Genomic DNA, 16,908 nt, shown 5'->3' on the forward strand with positions numbered 1-16,908 from the left:
GGCTGTATTTGTCAATTCAGTGTGTATTCCATCTCAATTCAACTAGAATCAAAGAAGATTGTTGGAGGGCATGTCAGAAACAGCATCAGACATACTTAAAAATGGGACCTTTTTGAAGCTGCAACACAGGACTATCTGCATGTCAAACAGAAAAAGCGACTTAATATGCAGAACTTAATGATCCCACAACTAACAGCTCAAAGTACTGCTGTCCTGCCATAAAACCTGTGAACAATGATGACTAATTAATCAAGTAACTAGGAAAAGGCAGCACAAATGTGATATTATTGTATTAACAAGACCATCTTCAATGATTAGGGACCCAAGCACATTAGTAAAAATGGACAAGACAGAAGCATTTACATCCTCAACCAGATCTGCCAAGTGGCTAATCACTCATCCGCCTCCTCAGGTCCCCAGCATCACAGATGTCAGTCTTTGTTCAATTTGATTCATTCCACTTGGTATCAAGAAACAGCTGAAGGCACTGGATACAGAAAAGGCTAAGGGCCCTAACAACGTTCAGCAATCATGATGAATTCTTGTACTCCAGAGCTAGCCACACTCTAACCAACTATTCCCGCACAGCTACAACAACACCTACCCAGAAATGTGAAAAGTAGCCATATTTCTTGTCCATAAAAAGCAAGTTAAATTCAAACAGGCCAATTACTGCCCAGAGTCTCCTTGATCCTCAGTATTAAGGTGATGTAAGGTGTCATTGACAGTGCTATCAAATGATACTTACACATTAATTATCTGTTCACTGGTGGTCAATTTAGAGTTCTGCCAGGACCAATCAGATAATGAACTTATTACAGCCTTGGTCTAACATGAACAGAAGAACTGAACTAACAGTGGGGTTAGATTGAATGCCTTGATATCAGGTAGCTTCTGATCAAGTATGGCATCACGGAGCTTTAGTAAAACGGAAGTCAATGGGATTCATGCAGAAGACTCTCATCACTGGTTTGACTCACACGTAGGAGAAAGGAAGATGGTTGTCCTTGTTGGAAACCAATTGTCTGAGCCCCAGGACATCACTGCACAAGGTCCTCCAGGTTAATGTCTGGAACAAGCTGCCAGAGGTGGCGATGGAAGCAAATACAATTGTCATTTAAGAAACATTTGGACAGATAAATGGATGGGATAGGTATGGAGGGATATTTTTATTTCTTTATTCGTTAACGGGATGAGGGCGTCGTTGGCTAGGCAGCATTTATTGTGCATCCCTAATTGCCCAGAGGGCAGCTGATAGTCAACCACATTGCTGTGGGTCTGGAGTCACATGTAGGCCAGACCAGGTAAGGATGGCAGTTTCCCTCAAAGGACATTAGTGAACCAGATGGGTTTTTCCAACAATCAACAATGGATTTGTGGTCATCATTAGATTCTTAATATGGACCATACACAGGCAAATGGGACTTGATTAGTTGTGAAAACTGGGTGGCATGGACAAGTTGGGCCAAAGGGCCCGTTTCTATGCTGTAAACCTCTATGACTCAATGACTCATGTCCCCTGCCCAATTTTTTCAGCTACTTCACGAATGCATTTCCCTTCATCATAAGGTCAGAAGTGGGGATGTTGCTGATTATTGCATAATGTTCAGTAGCAATTGTGACCCTTCAATTAATGCAGCAAGATCTGACCAACATTTAGGTTTGGGCTGATAAATGACAAGCAACATTGATGCCCCAAGATGTCAGGTGATGATTATCTATCAACCAAACAGAATCTAAATATCCCACCTTAATAATAAATGACATTTCCATCACAGAATTTCCTAGTATCCACATCCAGGTAGCTTCCATTGACTAGAAACTGAACTGGATCAGCCATTTAAATACTGTGACTGCAAAACAGGCCAGAGACTAGAGATAAGTGTGGAGCTGGAGGAACACAGCAGGTCAGGCAGCATCAGAGGTGCAGGAAAGCTGACGTTTCGGACCCGAAACGTCAGCTTTCCTGCTCCTCTGATGCTGCCTGGCCTGCTGCGATCCTCCAGCTCCACACTGTTATCTCTGACTCCAGCATCGGCAGTTCTTACTATCTGTCAGAGATTAGGACTTATTTTGTGGAACCTCCTCACTGTCTCCATCAGCCACCATCTCCAAAGGCGCAACTCAACAATGTGATGGGATACTCTCAACTTTCCTGAGTGGATGTGGCTGTAATAATATTCAATAAACTCAAGTCAAGGATAAAACATTTGTTTAATTGGCACTCTCATGCACCAAATAAAACATTAAAAACATCCATCAGAGCTGCAACTAACAACATATACTATGTCTCAAGATGCACATTTGCAACTCACCAATACTCCTTCGATAGCATCTTATAAACTCTTTTCGGTTAGTTGGTACGGTATCACTTTAGCTGCACTGCTATTGGATCAAAAGCGCAGAACTCTTTCTTTAACAGTACTGTGTGTGCAAGAAGGTTACTCACCACCACCTTCTCCAGGGCAATTAGGGATGATTGACAAAAGACGGCCTAGCCAGCAATGTCTACATCCCACGCTATGGTTTTTGTAACAGTGCAGACCGATAGTTGAGAACGGGCCCACACGGAATTCAGCAAAACCGGCGCCAGCTGCAGGCCCCACCCCTTCGGTATGGACCCACCCCCTTCCAGACCCGCTCCGGTCACCGCGAATGCTAATCGGTCGATGCGCCTGTCAATCAGCGCCAGCTGGAGCCTGCGTCTTCTGATTGGATGGCCCTGCAGTTGGGAGGGTGGGGAGGAAGGGAGATGGGTGAAAGATGTGAATGGGTACTGTGACCGAGCCAGGCTCAGTGAGCTCTTCAGGTGCTGCTGCTGGACGGAGGGAGGGCATATACACACATACACAGGTACGGGGTGATCAACTCCGAGCGAGCGCTGCTGGCGCTGTCGAAGGCTGGTGTCTATCGCCGAGGTGGCAATAATTCATTCTCATCAGCTCCTCCAGACTGACTGTCCGCTCCATATCCCAAAGGTTCAAGATTTGCAACGGTGCTCACTGCACCGGCTCCAATGGGATGTGTGAATATCGGCGCGGTGTCAGCACATCAATCGGAAAGCGGGGGTTCCAGCTCTTCAGTGATAATAACTAGTTTCATAGTGTTTTTATGTTAAATTTCTTTTTTCGGAGGATAAATCCGGAACAGTTGAGTGATATTTTTAGGGTAAAAATCAATACGTAGGAAATAAATCAGGAATGAAATTTGCAACACCGTCACCAGTGAAACATTTCATTTGGTGCAAGTTTTTGTGATGAGTTTTTTTTCTCATTATGGTCAGTTTCTGTTTAGACATTTTGGAAATCTCGCTGTTTCGAAATTGGCAAATAGGAAACAGTGCACTAGTTCCTAGAATAACATAAGTGCGTGCCATTGGAGGTTGATCATTTGTTATCGCTCATATATAAGGCTCTGAGATGGTCATGTTTCCACTCAAGCGATGTCATTTCACGACTCGGTGCAAGACTGCACTTATTGTGTACTGTGTTTTCTAGGATGAGAGGAGACGATCCGCTCGCTGGCATGAGGAACCCGAAACGGTTCAGTGACAGAGCTGCTGCCTGCGATTTTTTTCTGCTTGGGGCTGCAGACTTTCGCGATCCCAATGATCACATCCTCTCTCAGGAAGACTTTGACGAGATAACCGACTTCAACGACCTCCCAACCTCACTTTTTGCCTGCAACGTACATCAGTCTGTTTTTGAAGAAGAACAAGGAAGGGTATGTGTGACCATTGGTAATATGAATGCAGTTGGAACTGAAATCAAAGTGGACCAATGTGTTCTGGTGTTGTTTATATAATTGTTGCAAGTGCGTCAGATGATCTCAGACTAGACGTTCTGTTTATTACCGACAGCGGAAATGATAAAGATTTTGTTGATAAATGCTATTGGAGCATTTTATTGGGAAGAGTCATGTAACACAGTAAAGATTTTATGAAATCAGGAGTTTTGATACGAGTTACCAATCTTTCAACAGGCCATTGACATACTGTTTGTCGAGCATTTATTTTGGTGTTAATTGCAACATGCAAGTGGTTGTTGATTTGATTACCCAAGGAGAGGTTAAAATGTTGAACCTGCTACCGCACGGACAAGTTGAAATGAATGGCTTGGGTGCATTTATTGGGAACGTAAACTCGTGCCTGTGGAAGAAAGAAATAGGAGGATATGCATATAAGGTTAGATGAAGTAAGTAGGGAGGAACATGTTGTTCAGGATAAACATCAGCATTGTCCAGTTGGCTGATAGTACATCTTTCAGTGGTGTAAATTTTGCTAAATATTTCCGTAATAAGACTGCTTACAATCAAGACTGATTTATAGCAAAAGTATGGAAACTGTTGAGTAATCCATCTCATCTATAAAGGCACTAGCTATCCCAATGTGCAATGCCATGCAACACCAAATTCCATTTCAGTCACTGAGAATTGAAAGTCAAGTTTTGTTTTGTTTCAGCACTACCCAAAAAACCAAAACACAGTGATTTCTGCTTAAAAGAAATGTTTCTATTGGGTGTTTGAAATCCTTTGACTCCCTGACTGTGATACTTTACAGTTTTGTTAATGGAAGCTTGAGCCTGCAGTTGCAACATGGTGATATGTTCCTCTAAATGACAAACTAAACTCATAGCTCAATCAGACAAGGTACAATATAAAGTACATGTAAACAGTGTACTATTTATAGCACATTGAGAGAAAACTACTGACCCTGTGCTATTTTTGGATGTGGTGCAAAAACACTTCTGTAGTTCTGCAAGGTTTACTGTCCAACAATCCAGCAGAAAGGACCTTTTGTGTAGAGTGTAATTGTTCACTTTGTTTCTGAAGTGTGACACATGATACAACTTTAAAGATTTAAAAATCAATTTTAGCACATCTTATTGCAAAAAATACAAACATACTGCAATATATAAAAATCCACGCATGCATTTATAGTTATTACTGTTATGTGAATATATAGTCTATTGTTTATATAAAACTATTTGAAATTCAATAAGTAAGTGTAAAATTAGCTTTATTTTCATTTTCTCCTAAATTATTTGCCATATTGAAATACATATCCAAATAAGGATTTAAGCTCTTAAATATAAGGCTATTACACTCCCAAAAATAAAGTAATCTATTTTTGTTCATGGGTTGAGTGACCATTTTTAGCTCCCAAGTGAACACTACATAAAATATGTAAAAAATTTTGATTCAAAATGAGTTCCAGATTTTGAGAGTGCAGGCCCTGTGAATTCCAGGATGAGTAATATTTACAGAGCTGTTTTTAGTAGAATTTACAAAAAAAGTCACAGTAATATTTTCATGTTGTTGAAATAGTCCTTGGTACATTGAGAGGTAGGCTGAACTTCCCATCACAGTGAAGCAGTTTCAAGTTAACTGACCAATTCCTTGAAATTAACTCTGTTCAGACATGAAGCCCTTTCACTGAATCCTTAGTTGACAATAAACTTTTTCAGCCTCTAACATATCTTTTAATGAACCCTTTAAAATAAAGTGAATTGTATCTTCAACATGTTAAGTGTTTCATTTAGAATAATTAGATAACAGGAAATACCTGAGTGGTGAGTTCAATCAGTGTCCTACACTATATGAACGATGGTTGTTCAGTTTGCAAGTTTAACCTGAACTCCAAATGTTAGACTGTATATTCAAAATTACTTTCAATTATGCCGACTTGAAATGCAATTTGATTGCGTGTTGCTGCTTTTATGTTGAAGAGTTGTCCATGTCCTTGCTGCTGGATTTTGCTCAAAAACAAGGACCAATGTTTGTTATTGTATCGTTATTACAGGTTTAGCAAGAAGTAATATTTGAACCTGTGATATAAATAGGAAACTGAGTAGACAATAATGCAGTATAATTGAGTACCATAATTTTCAAAATAAAACACTTACCCAAAATGATACAGTCTCCAAGCATTATGAATGAAGAATAAAATTTGCACAACTAAAATAGCTTTCATTGGAATCATTGGCACAGGCTAACTTGGGCAAGTAAGGTACATTTGGTAGACTTAGAAGGCATTCGTAGGTCTCCTGCCCAAGTACACTTGGAATTGGAGCCAATAGGCTTCTTTCCAGGAGCAGATGCAATAATGTGCAGAGTGTGGTACTTAACAAGCCAATCACCTTAGTGGAGTTGCTTCCTAAACTTGTAAGGCAGAATTTTTCACTGTATTGTTCTGAATTTAAAAAAAATTCACAGCTTTTGTCTTTTTCCTGGGTATGTGACTGGCCAGTTGCAAATGATGGATTTCAGCTGTAGCAGGTCTTTTAAACCAGAGATTTACCAAAAGTGCAACAAGTAACTCTACCTTGGAATCTATCTGTTGGGCATCAGGAAAAAACTAGCATTTTTGCTCATTGCCCAGTAGACCAAAGAAACCTAGATGGCAATTGAGGTGTCCTTGTCAAGAGTGCCTTTAAGAGGTATTGTATCACAAAAGCGACTGATAGTTCTCTGGTGCGACAGCATGGAGAATGAAAATGATGTCTGCAGTGATACCATTTAAGTTGACAATGAAGTGTTAGACCCATGTAAAGTGTTTGAAGTTCAACCACAGCTTTGCATATAAAGCATGGACATTTCCAAGTGTGAATCTATGCATAAATGTAAATAATTCTCGAGATTTAGCTTCTTGATAATTTCATTCAAAAATTAAGTTTGTATGTAGAAACATAGAAAATCGGTGCTTGAGTGGGCATTCAGCCCTTCGAGTCTGTACCACCATTTAATATGATCATGGCTGATCATGCAATTTCAGTATCCCACTCCCACTTTCTCTCCATACTCCTTGATCCTTTTTGCTGCAAGAGCCAGGTCCAGCTCCCTCTTGAATACATCTAATGAACTGGCCCCAACAGCATACTGTGGGAGAGAATACTACAGGTTCATAACATAATGAGTGAAGAAATTCTTCCATATCTCAGTCTTGAATGGGCTTATCCCTTATTCTTAGATTGTGACCCCTAGATGTGGACTTCCCCTGCATCAGGAACATTCTTCCTGCATTTAGCCTGTCCAGTCCTGTCAGATTTTACATGTTTCTATGAGATTGCCCCTCATTCTTCTAAAAACCTGTTTAAAAACTAATGCAAACAATAGTAAATTCTCATTTATGGATTGGAAAAAAGGATAATTTAAAAGAAACACCATCAAACGCAACATTTCTAGCAGAAATTCACCATCGTTCACAATGCATCTGGAAAAGATGTCCTGACCAGCTTCAAAATAACCATCTTGATTAACTTTAAAAATTCTTTCATAGGTTTTAGGTATCACTGACAAGGCCAGCACTCGTTTCCCATTACTAATCTTGCTTGCATTGAGTAGTGTGCTAGGTAGTTGAGAATTAATGATACTGTTGTGGGTCTAGAATCACATGTTGTCTAACCAGGCAAAGATGGCAAATTTCCTTTTCTGATTAGGGAACAAGATGGATTTTACGAATAACTGATGATAGTTTTGTGGTAACTATAACCTGAGCTAGCTTTACATTCCAAATTTAATCATGGAATTTAAATTCCACCATCTACCATGATGAGAGTTGAATCCATTGCATCAGAGCATTAGTCTGGGCTTTTGGAATACCAGTTCAGTTACGTTACCATTGCACCACTCCATTCCTGGTTTATTGCGATACTTATCCTATATTTAGATAAATTGTTCAGGTAAAATTATGGTAGCTATTTTAGAACTCTTAACAAATGCATTTCAGAAGCATCATGGTTAAATTATTATCCCATACTTCAATAGATGTATATCGATCCCAGAGTGCCTGTGATTCTCTGAAAACATGTCTCTTAGTGAATTTGACAGTAAGAATTAAAAGATAATAAGAGAAGTAGAACATTTTTACTAGCCTATTTATAAAGCTTAAATTTGCATGGCACATGACACAATTTTGTAATTTGTGAAAATAAACATGTGTTTTCTTTTGAGTATGAAACTCAGCAGCTGTGATAAATTAAATCTAACCATTTGTTATGGTAACTTAGGCATTCTAGTGTCATAAATGTATATCTGACTGACTTCTGCAGTGGCTACGTATTAGAACCAGCACCAAAAATATGAAAAGGAAGTCCACTTCCATGCCAGAGTCACATTGATCATAAATCGCACTGAGCCATATCTGATGTGACAGGAACCGTTCATAAAATATGTGTGCAATAGTAATTGTAATTTCATAGAATAAAGTGATACTTTTCATAGGGGCACAAACTCCTGTGCCTCTGTGTATCTGTATATGCAAATTTGTTATCATAGTGCATTTTTGATAAAGTAGAAATAACTATGGTAACTTAGATTTGTAGAATCATAGAGATGTAAGCACGGAAACAGACCCTTTAGTTCAACTTGTCCATACCGACCAGATATCCTAAATTACTCCAGTACCATTTGCCAGCATTTGGCCCATGTCCCTCTAAGCCCTTCCTATTCATCTACCCATCCACATACCTATTAAATTATTAGTAATTATTAAACCCTTAAGAATTATGACTTGGCTCTCTTGCAACATTATAATTGCCCACTCTAAAATTAAATGTAAAACGTTTTCTTTTAAAATGTTTTGACAAAAACTGCTACCTGTATGAACAGATTTGAATGATCCTGAGCCATGATTAAATGACAAATCTAAACCACAATAATTATAGATATAGTAACATCACATCCTTACTCAGTGTATGTGCACAGTACTTGATTCTGAGTTTTTGGTTGGAAGAACGGAAATATGTTGACGCCCTCAGATAGCTCAATACCCAACCCGATAGTAAAGAAAGTGCTAAGAAAGCCTGGTCCATAGCCATAATGTGCTGGAGATGAGCTAGATTTGTAAACAGTGAGATTTCTGCTGCTCAGTGTGCACTGCCAGGAGTACAGGAAGAAGCTGTAGAGAATCATGGCTGACCTGATAAGGTAAGTCCTAGGATTTTAGCACACAGAAGGGACCCTAGGAAGCAAAGAGGGAGGCAGGGGTCTAGGATCTGTCGGGTGTAGAAGGAAGGGTGGTGACATCTTTGCAGTGTGGATACCTCTGGCGTGTGCACAGCACCTCCCAAAGTGATGTGCTGTCCCTTCCTGCCTTTTCTCACAAAGGTATTTAGATATTCTGTGCCCACCTTTGTCCAACATTTTATGCCAGCCATATTTGGGATTGGCCTGCATATTATTCAGGTTGATAACTTACTAAATTGCCTGAATTACTCCTAATTACTTATTTAAATATGACAGACAGGCAGCCAATTTTGCATTCATCATACTAGCATATTATTAGAGTAAGCTTGGAGTTGTGTATAAAGATGGTGAACTAGCCATCATAACTATTTTACATGTCCCAATCATCAAAAAACTGCGTGTGTAAAATCCACTTTACTGGGTTTCATAGAAGAATTAAGGAGTAGGAGGGAAGATTTCAATGCTGTCATTTCTTGTGCTCTGAAAAGACCTAATCTCTCACCAGACCTATTTCTAATTCAATTTCAATGCCTATAAAAACTTTGGAAGTAATTTGTCTAACTTACCCAGCTGAAAACAGGATTTTTCGGTTGGCTGACCAATTTGCACTGCCGATGGAGAACTAAATCAAATGATAAAAAGGATTTGTACCTGACTCACACCCACCCATTTTATTCCCACCAGGGAAGGTGACAATTTTGTTTTTGTCAAAATTAGAGTATTATTTTTACAAATGAAGGAAAATTGCTCCAATATTTGTAGCAAAGTCATATTAATCTTATGACACTTCATTTTAAAATAAATCATGCAATCAAGTTAAAGTTAAAATCTAAAGATGTGGCTCATTGATGCTTTCTAAATCCTAATAAAAGAATGGAGTCAGAACGAGTTGACAGATATGTTGTTACTTTTTAATAGACATACCTGGGTCATAATTGAATAAGCCTTGGACACAGGTGTTGGCATGTTACAGGCCCTTGGCAAATGTCCAAGTACATTAATGGTTTAAGGGCACATATTTTATAATGAAAAAAAAACACCACAGATCATAGCATGGATTGTAATGAACTCCTATGACTTTGTGACCAATGCCCATTCCTATTAATGACTGAATGCAGTTCAGGTCATTTTATTCCAAACACAGTCAGATTTAGGTAATCGCAGAGTATTGTTCATGCTCACAGCACGTTTGTTGTGACATGTATCAGACTGTCTCTGGTTTCAAGATTGATGCATGATCCAAGGTATACTGATCCAATTCCAATTATATTGCATTGGGAAGTGGGAGATTTCACATTAAACTGGATTCTATTGGATACAGTTAATTTCACCAATATTGTACTTTTGAATTTTGATTCCAAAAGTACCATATTATGAGAATACAAGTCTTTTGATGGTCTTCTGCAGGGCAAAATTAATCCAATATGGACCATTCACTATTCAACAGCAAGTTATATTCAGACAGGCGATACCCTTTTATTTTGTTTAAAAAAGAAGTGTTTGGTATACCTTCCTTATTTTCAACCAGAATGTAATCAATTAACTAAAAAAAAGTACATTTGCATTATTTCTGCATTGTCATAAAGTTTTTTTTTGTTTTAAGTATTTTTCAAAACTTAAAAAATAGTCTATGAAACAACGTCTAACTAAAATAGTGTTCTTTAAAGAAAGATTTTCAATGATAGTGTAATTGCAAATACGTAGGTTATACTTTTATGGCTGATCTAACATGGACAACTAGACTGTGGTACGGGATAGAACAGTGGCGTCAACCTATGGAAAATATTTCCCCTGTACAGTAGGTGAATTCATAAATGCATTCTTTATGGAAATATATTCTTCCTTAAACATAGACTTTTTTTTTCAGAATCAACCTGTTCAGAGATATTATTACACGGCTGCGACTTGAATCCAGGCCCTTCGGGACAAGGGTAGGGACACTACCACTGCACGACAAGAGGACCTTTTTTTTTTCTTAACCTATTTTTCTAATCAACCTGTTCAGAGTTGGTATGACACACCTATGGAGCAGGTGGAACTTGAACCTGCGTCTCTCGGTCCAGGAATAGGGACACTGCCACTGTGGATAATTTCACACTTTACCATGTTATACTCAATCTTCAATATTGGTAGCCACTCATTTAACCTATCTATATCTCTCTATCTAACCTCTTCTAGTCCTTCTGATAGCCTACATTCCCACCTAACTGTATCTTCAGCAAATAGCAACATTACACATGGTCTCTTTGTCTAAGACATTAATCTGGTTTGTAAGAAGCACAATGGGCTGAATGACTTCATGTTGCATTGTATCGTTCTATGATTTCGATTGCTGTACTTCTCCTGTCTTTAGTTTTGGTCTGTTGCATTGAGCAGACTAGGTATCTGCTCAAAGCTGGTGAGGTTCTTCTTTAAGTGGCGTGCACAGGAAATGATTTTGGGTCATTATTGTTTATTATTTATGTAAAATGATTTAAACTTGGGGAATTGCAGCAATTTGCTAGACAGACACATTCTTCTTGGATCACCTGGTACAAAGGAGGAAAGGGGCCAGAATAAAGTAAAAACTGTTTTTGTGTAGCAATTTTTATGTTTAAAATTGATTATTATCATGACTTATATAGTAGCCTTTCCCAGCAGCAATATAAATATAAGTTCTTCATTCCTGATATATATTTCTTTCATAGTCCATTTCCAAAGCTACTGGTACAGCATATAAAAATAATATGTATTTCTTCTAGTCTCAATAAATATTTAAATCAAACAATGTTATACTTTTCAGGGATGTTGCTATTTTTTGTACAAAGCTGAGATTCCAGAACTGTCAGCTGTTTGATCTTGGGGAAAAAAACCCAAAAGAACTGTGATGTTGGAAATCAGAAACAAAAACCGAAATTGGTGGGAAAAGCTCAGCAGGTCTGGCAGCATCTGTGGAGAGAAATCAGTTAACATTTCAGGTTGAGTAACCCTTCCTCAGAAGTTCTGTCAGATACTGCCAGACCTGCCGGGCTTTTCCAACAATTTCTGTTTTACAGCTGTTTGATCTTGTTGATCTTGTCTTGATTCAGCTGTTTGTAGCTGATTTGGAGGAAAATTGTGTTATTGTGTTTACAATCCTGAAATGTGAATTGCTGTGTATTACTTATGAACTTGTCATATTATTGTGGAAAAAACAGTTTAAGATATTCTAGTGCTGTTAAGTTAGTGCTTAAAAGATGTGCAATGTATTTTCACTTGAGTGCAGCCTTAATACAGATATTTTGAGCCAAACATTGTTCTGTTTAACTTCTCCCTTCTTCTTCTCCTGTTCTTCTTCTCCCTTTAGGTTCTAGGACCACAAATTTACATTCCTGGCACTTAGAAATTTCTGTTTGTGCAGTAGATTTGTTTTTTCTTTCCACTTGTTTTGTTCTTCTCTCTGTGAGCCCCAAATTATGACCTCTGATGCTAGGTGAGTTGCATTGAAATGAATTTGAATTAGAGAACAATTATTTTCTCCTAAAATAAGTGCAGCTTGTGTCTTGCATTTAGTGAATCAGCCCTATTCTTTGTTAAATGTAGTGGGATAATGCAATTGAAGGTGCTGCTGGTCTGCAATCAAAAAGGTTTGAAGGACATATTTCTAAACTGATTTTGTAATTATTCTTTAGAAGAGCTGACTATTTGTTTGTTTTTTTGAAATGTATTTATGGAAAGTAACTACTACCGGTACTATTGTCCATCTCTAACATCCTGGAGAAGGTGATGGTGAGCTGCCTTCTTGAACTGATTCCATTCTTGGAGTGCAGAAACACCCACAATGCTGTTAGTAAGAGAGTTGTAGGATTTTGATTCAGTGACTATGAAGGAATGGAGCTATACTTCCAAGTCAGGATAGTGTGTGGCTCAGAGAGGAACTTGCAGGTTGCAGTTTTACCATGCATCTGCTGTCCTTGTCTTTCTAGTTGGTAGAAGTTGTAGGTTTGGAAGATCTTGCCTAAGAAACCTTTGAGTTACTGCAATGCATTGTTTACAGACTGTTGCCATTGTGTCTCACTGTCCCAATCAAGAGGGCTTCTTTGCCCTGGATGGTATTGAGCTTCTTGAGTGTTTTTTGGAGGTACGTCCACGCAAGCAAGTGGCAACTATTCATCACACTCCTGACTTGTGCCTTGTAGATTGTGGACAGTCAATGGGGCGGTAAGTTACTTGCCACTGAATTCCTGGCCTCCTACCTAATCTTGTAGATACAGCATTTATATGACTGGTTCAGTTTAGTTTCTGATCAATGGTAACCTTGACAGTGAGGGTTTCAGTGATGGTAATGCTATTGAATTTCAAAGGGCAATCTTTAGATTGTCTATTGTTTTGAGTTTGCCTGGCACCTGGTGTAATGCAAATTTTATTGGCACTTATCAGCCCAAATCTGGATGGTGTCCAGATCTAGCTGCACTTGGACAAGAATTTACATCTGAGAAGTTGTGAATAATGCTGGACATGATGCAATCATCAGCAAACCTCCTACTTCTGACCTTGTGATGGATGGAAAATCACTAATGAAGCAGTTGAGATCATTGGAACTACAGTGAAGAACTCCTGTGGAAATGCCTTGGAGCTGAGACGACTGACCTCCGACTATTGCAATCATCTTCCTTGGGCCACGTATGACCCTGATCAGTGGAGAGCTTCCCTCCTAATTCCATTGATTCAAGTTTTGCTAGGGACCAAGGGCAGTCACCCTCTTCTCATCACTTTTCAACTCTCAGACCATCGCTGTAATCAGGTTAGGAGCCTAGTGGCCCTGGTGGAAACTGAACTGAGTACCAGTGAGGGTTATTTCTTTGCAAGTGGCACTTGATAACACCTTTGATGACTTCTTCCATCTCTCTGCTGGACAGTAGATTGATGGGCAATATTTGCCCAGGTTGGATTTGTTGTGCTTTATGTATACAGGACATAACTGGGCAGTTTTGCACATTATTTAGTAGATGCCTGTAAGGGTGGTAGAGGCAGAAACCCTCATAATGTTTTAAGAAGTATTTAGATGAGCACTAGTGAGCTACAAGAACCACTGCTGATTGATAGCATTGGCCTTGTCCAAAATCAAGAACCTGCTGGTAGTGGAAGTAAACATTAACTTCAGATGTCTAACAACATAATCTAAGGAAACTGACACTTCAAAACAATTCTATTTCATAAACCTCATAACAAACAGAAAGCGAATGCTCATCTGGTTACGTGTAGGTCCTTTCCAGCGTGGTTACCTCTGTTTTGACTAGTTCAATCTCACCTTGCCAAATTAGATGCACCAATAAACTGAATAACTTACACAGTAGTTATTTTGTATTTCATTTTCAAAATGATGCAACCTGGATTTTCCTGCACCTGAATAGTATGAACATTGGCTGCCAGCCCTTTATTTTTACACCTTGTTCTAATTGAGTATAAATACACATAGCAAACACGAGCAAAATGCTGTGGGTGCTGAAAATCTGTAACAAACACCTGGTGGAGAAATTCAGCAGGGCTGGTGGCATCTGCGGAGGAAAGCAGAGTTAATGTTTTGAGTCTGCTATGACTCTTCAGCTACAAATAGTAGTCTCTTTAAGAAAAGCAAACACTTCTCAGAGTAAATTGTAATATCTTGCAGCCATTCTGATTTTTTTTATTTCAGAAATTGATATTTATTATAGAAATTGATTGTTAGCTCTTTTCAAATCAGATGTTGAACCAAGATCTTGTCTAGTCCACAAAATATTCAAAGACATTATCTTATAAGCACAGAGGAGTTCTTCCTGGTGTTCTGACGAATATTTATCCCTTAATTAACATTACAAACTGATAATCTGATCATTACCACATTGCTATTTATAGGATACTGCTGTACTCCTGTTTACCCTTCTATAGGGAGGATGTTGTTAAACTTGAGAGGGTGCAGAAAAGATTTACAAGGATGTTGCTGGGACTGAATGATTTGAGTTCTAGGGAGAGGTTGAATAGCTAGAGCTATTTTCCCTGGAGAGTCAGAGGCTGAGGGGTAACTTTATAGAGGTTTATAAAATAATGAGAGCCATGGATAGGACAAATATCCAAGATCATTCTTCCAGGGTAGGGAAATCCAAAACTAGAGAGCATAGGTTTAAGGTGAGAGGGGAACGATTTAAACAGGACCTCTCATGCAGAGCTGTGTGTGTCTGTGTGTGTGTGTGGAATGAGCTGACAGATGAAGTGGTAGTGGTAGGTACAGTTTTAAGATTTAAAAGAATAAATGCACTTCAGAGGGTCGGTGCAGACTTGGTGGGCCAAATGGCCTCTATCTGCACTGTAGCTATTCTGTAATATGGTGAACTGCTAGGTCTAATTATTAGAAACTAATACTGAATCCCAGATCGATCAGATTCAGAACCTTAAATTACACCATTGATTAATAATTCACAAGAGGTACACGTATTGACAACATCAGCAGGGAAAACTTTGCCTACTTTGTGAACATGTTCCAAGAGACACTGAACTGTACTTCAGTGTTGGTTGTGTTTCCAGTGTGTGAAATAAAATATGAACAATACCTGCTTATATTTCTTCATATAATAGTATGTAACATGTTTGCAAGAAAATTTATTTAATATTTTCTGTTCTGCAACCCCACCTATTCACCAGCCAATCACCTATCATCTTCCGTGACTACCTCAAAAATGTTTTGGAGCTGTTTGAATGGAATTGTTTCCCAATGTTGCATGTCAATGAAATGATGTAGAGATGGCCAAGTGAACCATCCAGTTTCTGTTGGTGTCCTAAAGCCAATTTCTGTCAAAATACAACCAAGGAGAGAATCAGAAGATGGTGTTTTAATATTACTGAAATTTTTTAATTTCCAATTTATCAAGAACCTTGTTAGCTCAGAATGCATTTTTCTCATTCATTACAGCACTGCATTTGTTGAGAAGAATTTGCAGTTAAGATGATCGCATGGGTTAACAGGAAAAGTACCAGCTAATAGAATGACAAATACTGTAAATGTAAAGCAAGTGATGCAAGAAACTAGCTTAGAATTTGGAGAAACTTGTTGACAAAATCTGATAAGATAATGATGGAGAATTCCAGCAGTTTTCCTCACTTGTCATTGGCATCAATTTTATACTGGGGGATCCATAAATCAAACGGTGACAGTGATGCTAATGAAAACTTTGACTGTAGTGTTAGCCTGGAACACTGCATGGAGTCATTAAAGTGATGGATTGGAGTAAGAATGGCGTAAACACATTTATCTATATCAGTATTTTTATTATTAAAAATAAACTAATATATATTAGATATTTATTTTGAAATCTTTGTTAATGGCAATCCCATGTATTAATTTAAATTGTTATTTGTTCATTTCTGAATCTTTAGATCATTATTGGAACCCAATTACATATTTATATTGTTGCAGCACTTCAGGAACATCTGTAATATTGTGTCGGGGTCTCATTGTTGATTTTACTGCTCTCTCCTTGGTTTAGTCAATAAGTGGCTGCAATCCTACAGTAAGTGGTTAATTCTTAATTTTTTCTGAACAACTAAGGATGGGATATATTCATCGCTATGAGGCCTACATCGTAAGAATCATCTTTTTAAAAGCCAAAAATCCCAGAGAAATTAGATAAAATGTGTGATAGAGACTTCATTTTTTTGAAGCACTTCAATTATGGACAAGTTCTCCTTTGAATTAAGTAAATCAATATCTTGATTTTTTGCTCAAAGCAATTTCTACTGCACAGAATTGAGAGATTCTGTGGTACTTCTGAACTGGTTCCTTATTAGATGATATGCCTTTGAGATTAATTCTAAGAAATACTTTACACAGATAACGTACAACACAAAAGGCAAATTTAAAAATCCTACCTTCACAAGTGATGCAGTTGGCTAGATCCTTTGTCACTGATACATGCTACTATGCTAATTTTCTGAAGATCACACTGGGTGTGT

At 38.3% G+C, this 16,908-nt stretch overlaps 1 protein-coding gene across 1 annotated transcript in view; it reads left to right on the forward strand.

The window, feature by feature from the left end:
• The first annotated feature begins 2,740 nt into the window (after positions 1 to 2,740).
• The window catches only part of LOC109911951 (calcipressin-2-like), a 336,670-nt gene continuing 322,502 nt past the window's right edge, over positions 2,741 to 16,908 (forward strand). Inside the window, exons 1-2 of the mRNA XM_048596549.1 lie at positions 2,741 to 2,853; positions 3,498 to 3,723. Coding sequence (XP_048452506.1) covers positions 3,499 to 3,723 — 225 coding nt within the window. The 5' untranslated portion in view covers positions 2,741 to 2,853; position 3,498. The remainder of the gene's footprint in view (positions 2,854 to 3,497; positions 3,724 to 16,908) is intronic.

This window comes from Rhincodon typus, chromosome 5 (assembly GCF_021869965.1).
Source record: "Rhincodon typus isolate 14 chromosome 5, sRhiTyp1.1, whole genome shotgun sequence".
Taxonomy (NCBI): Eukaryota; Metazoa; Chordata; class Chondrichthyes; order Orectolobiformes; family Rhincodontidae; genus Rhincodon; species Rhincodon typus.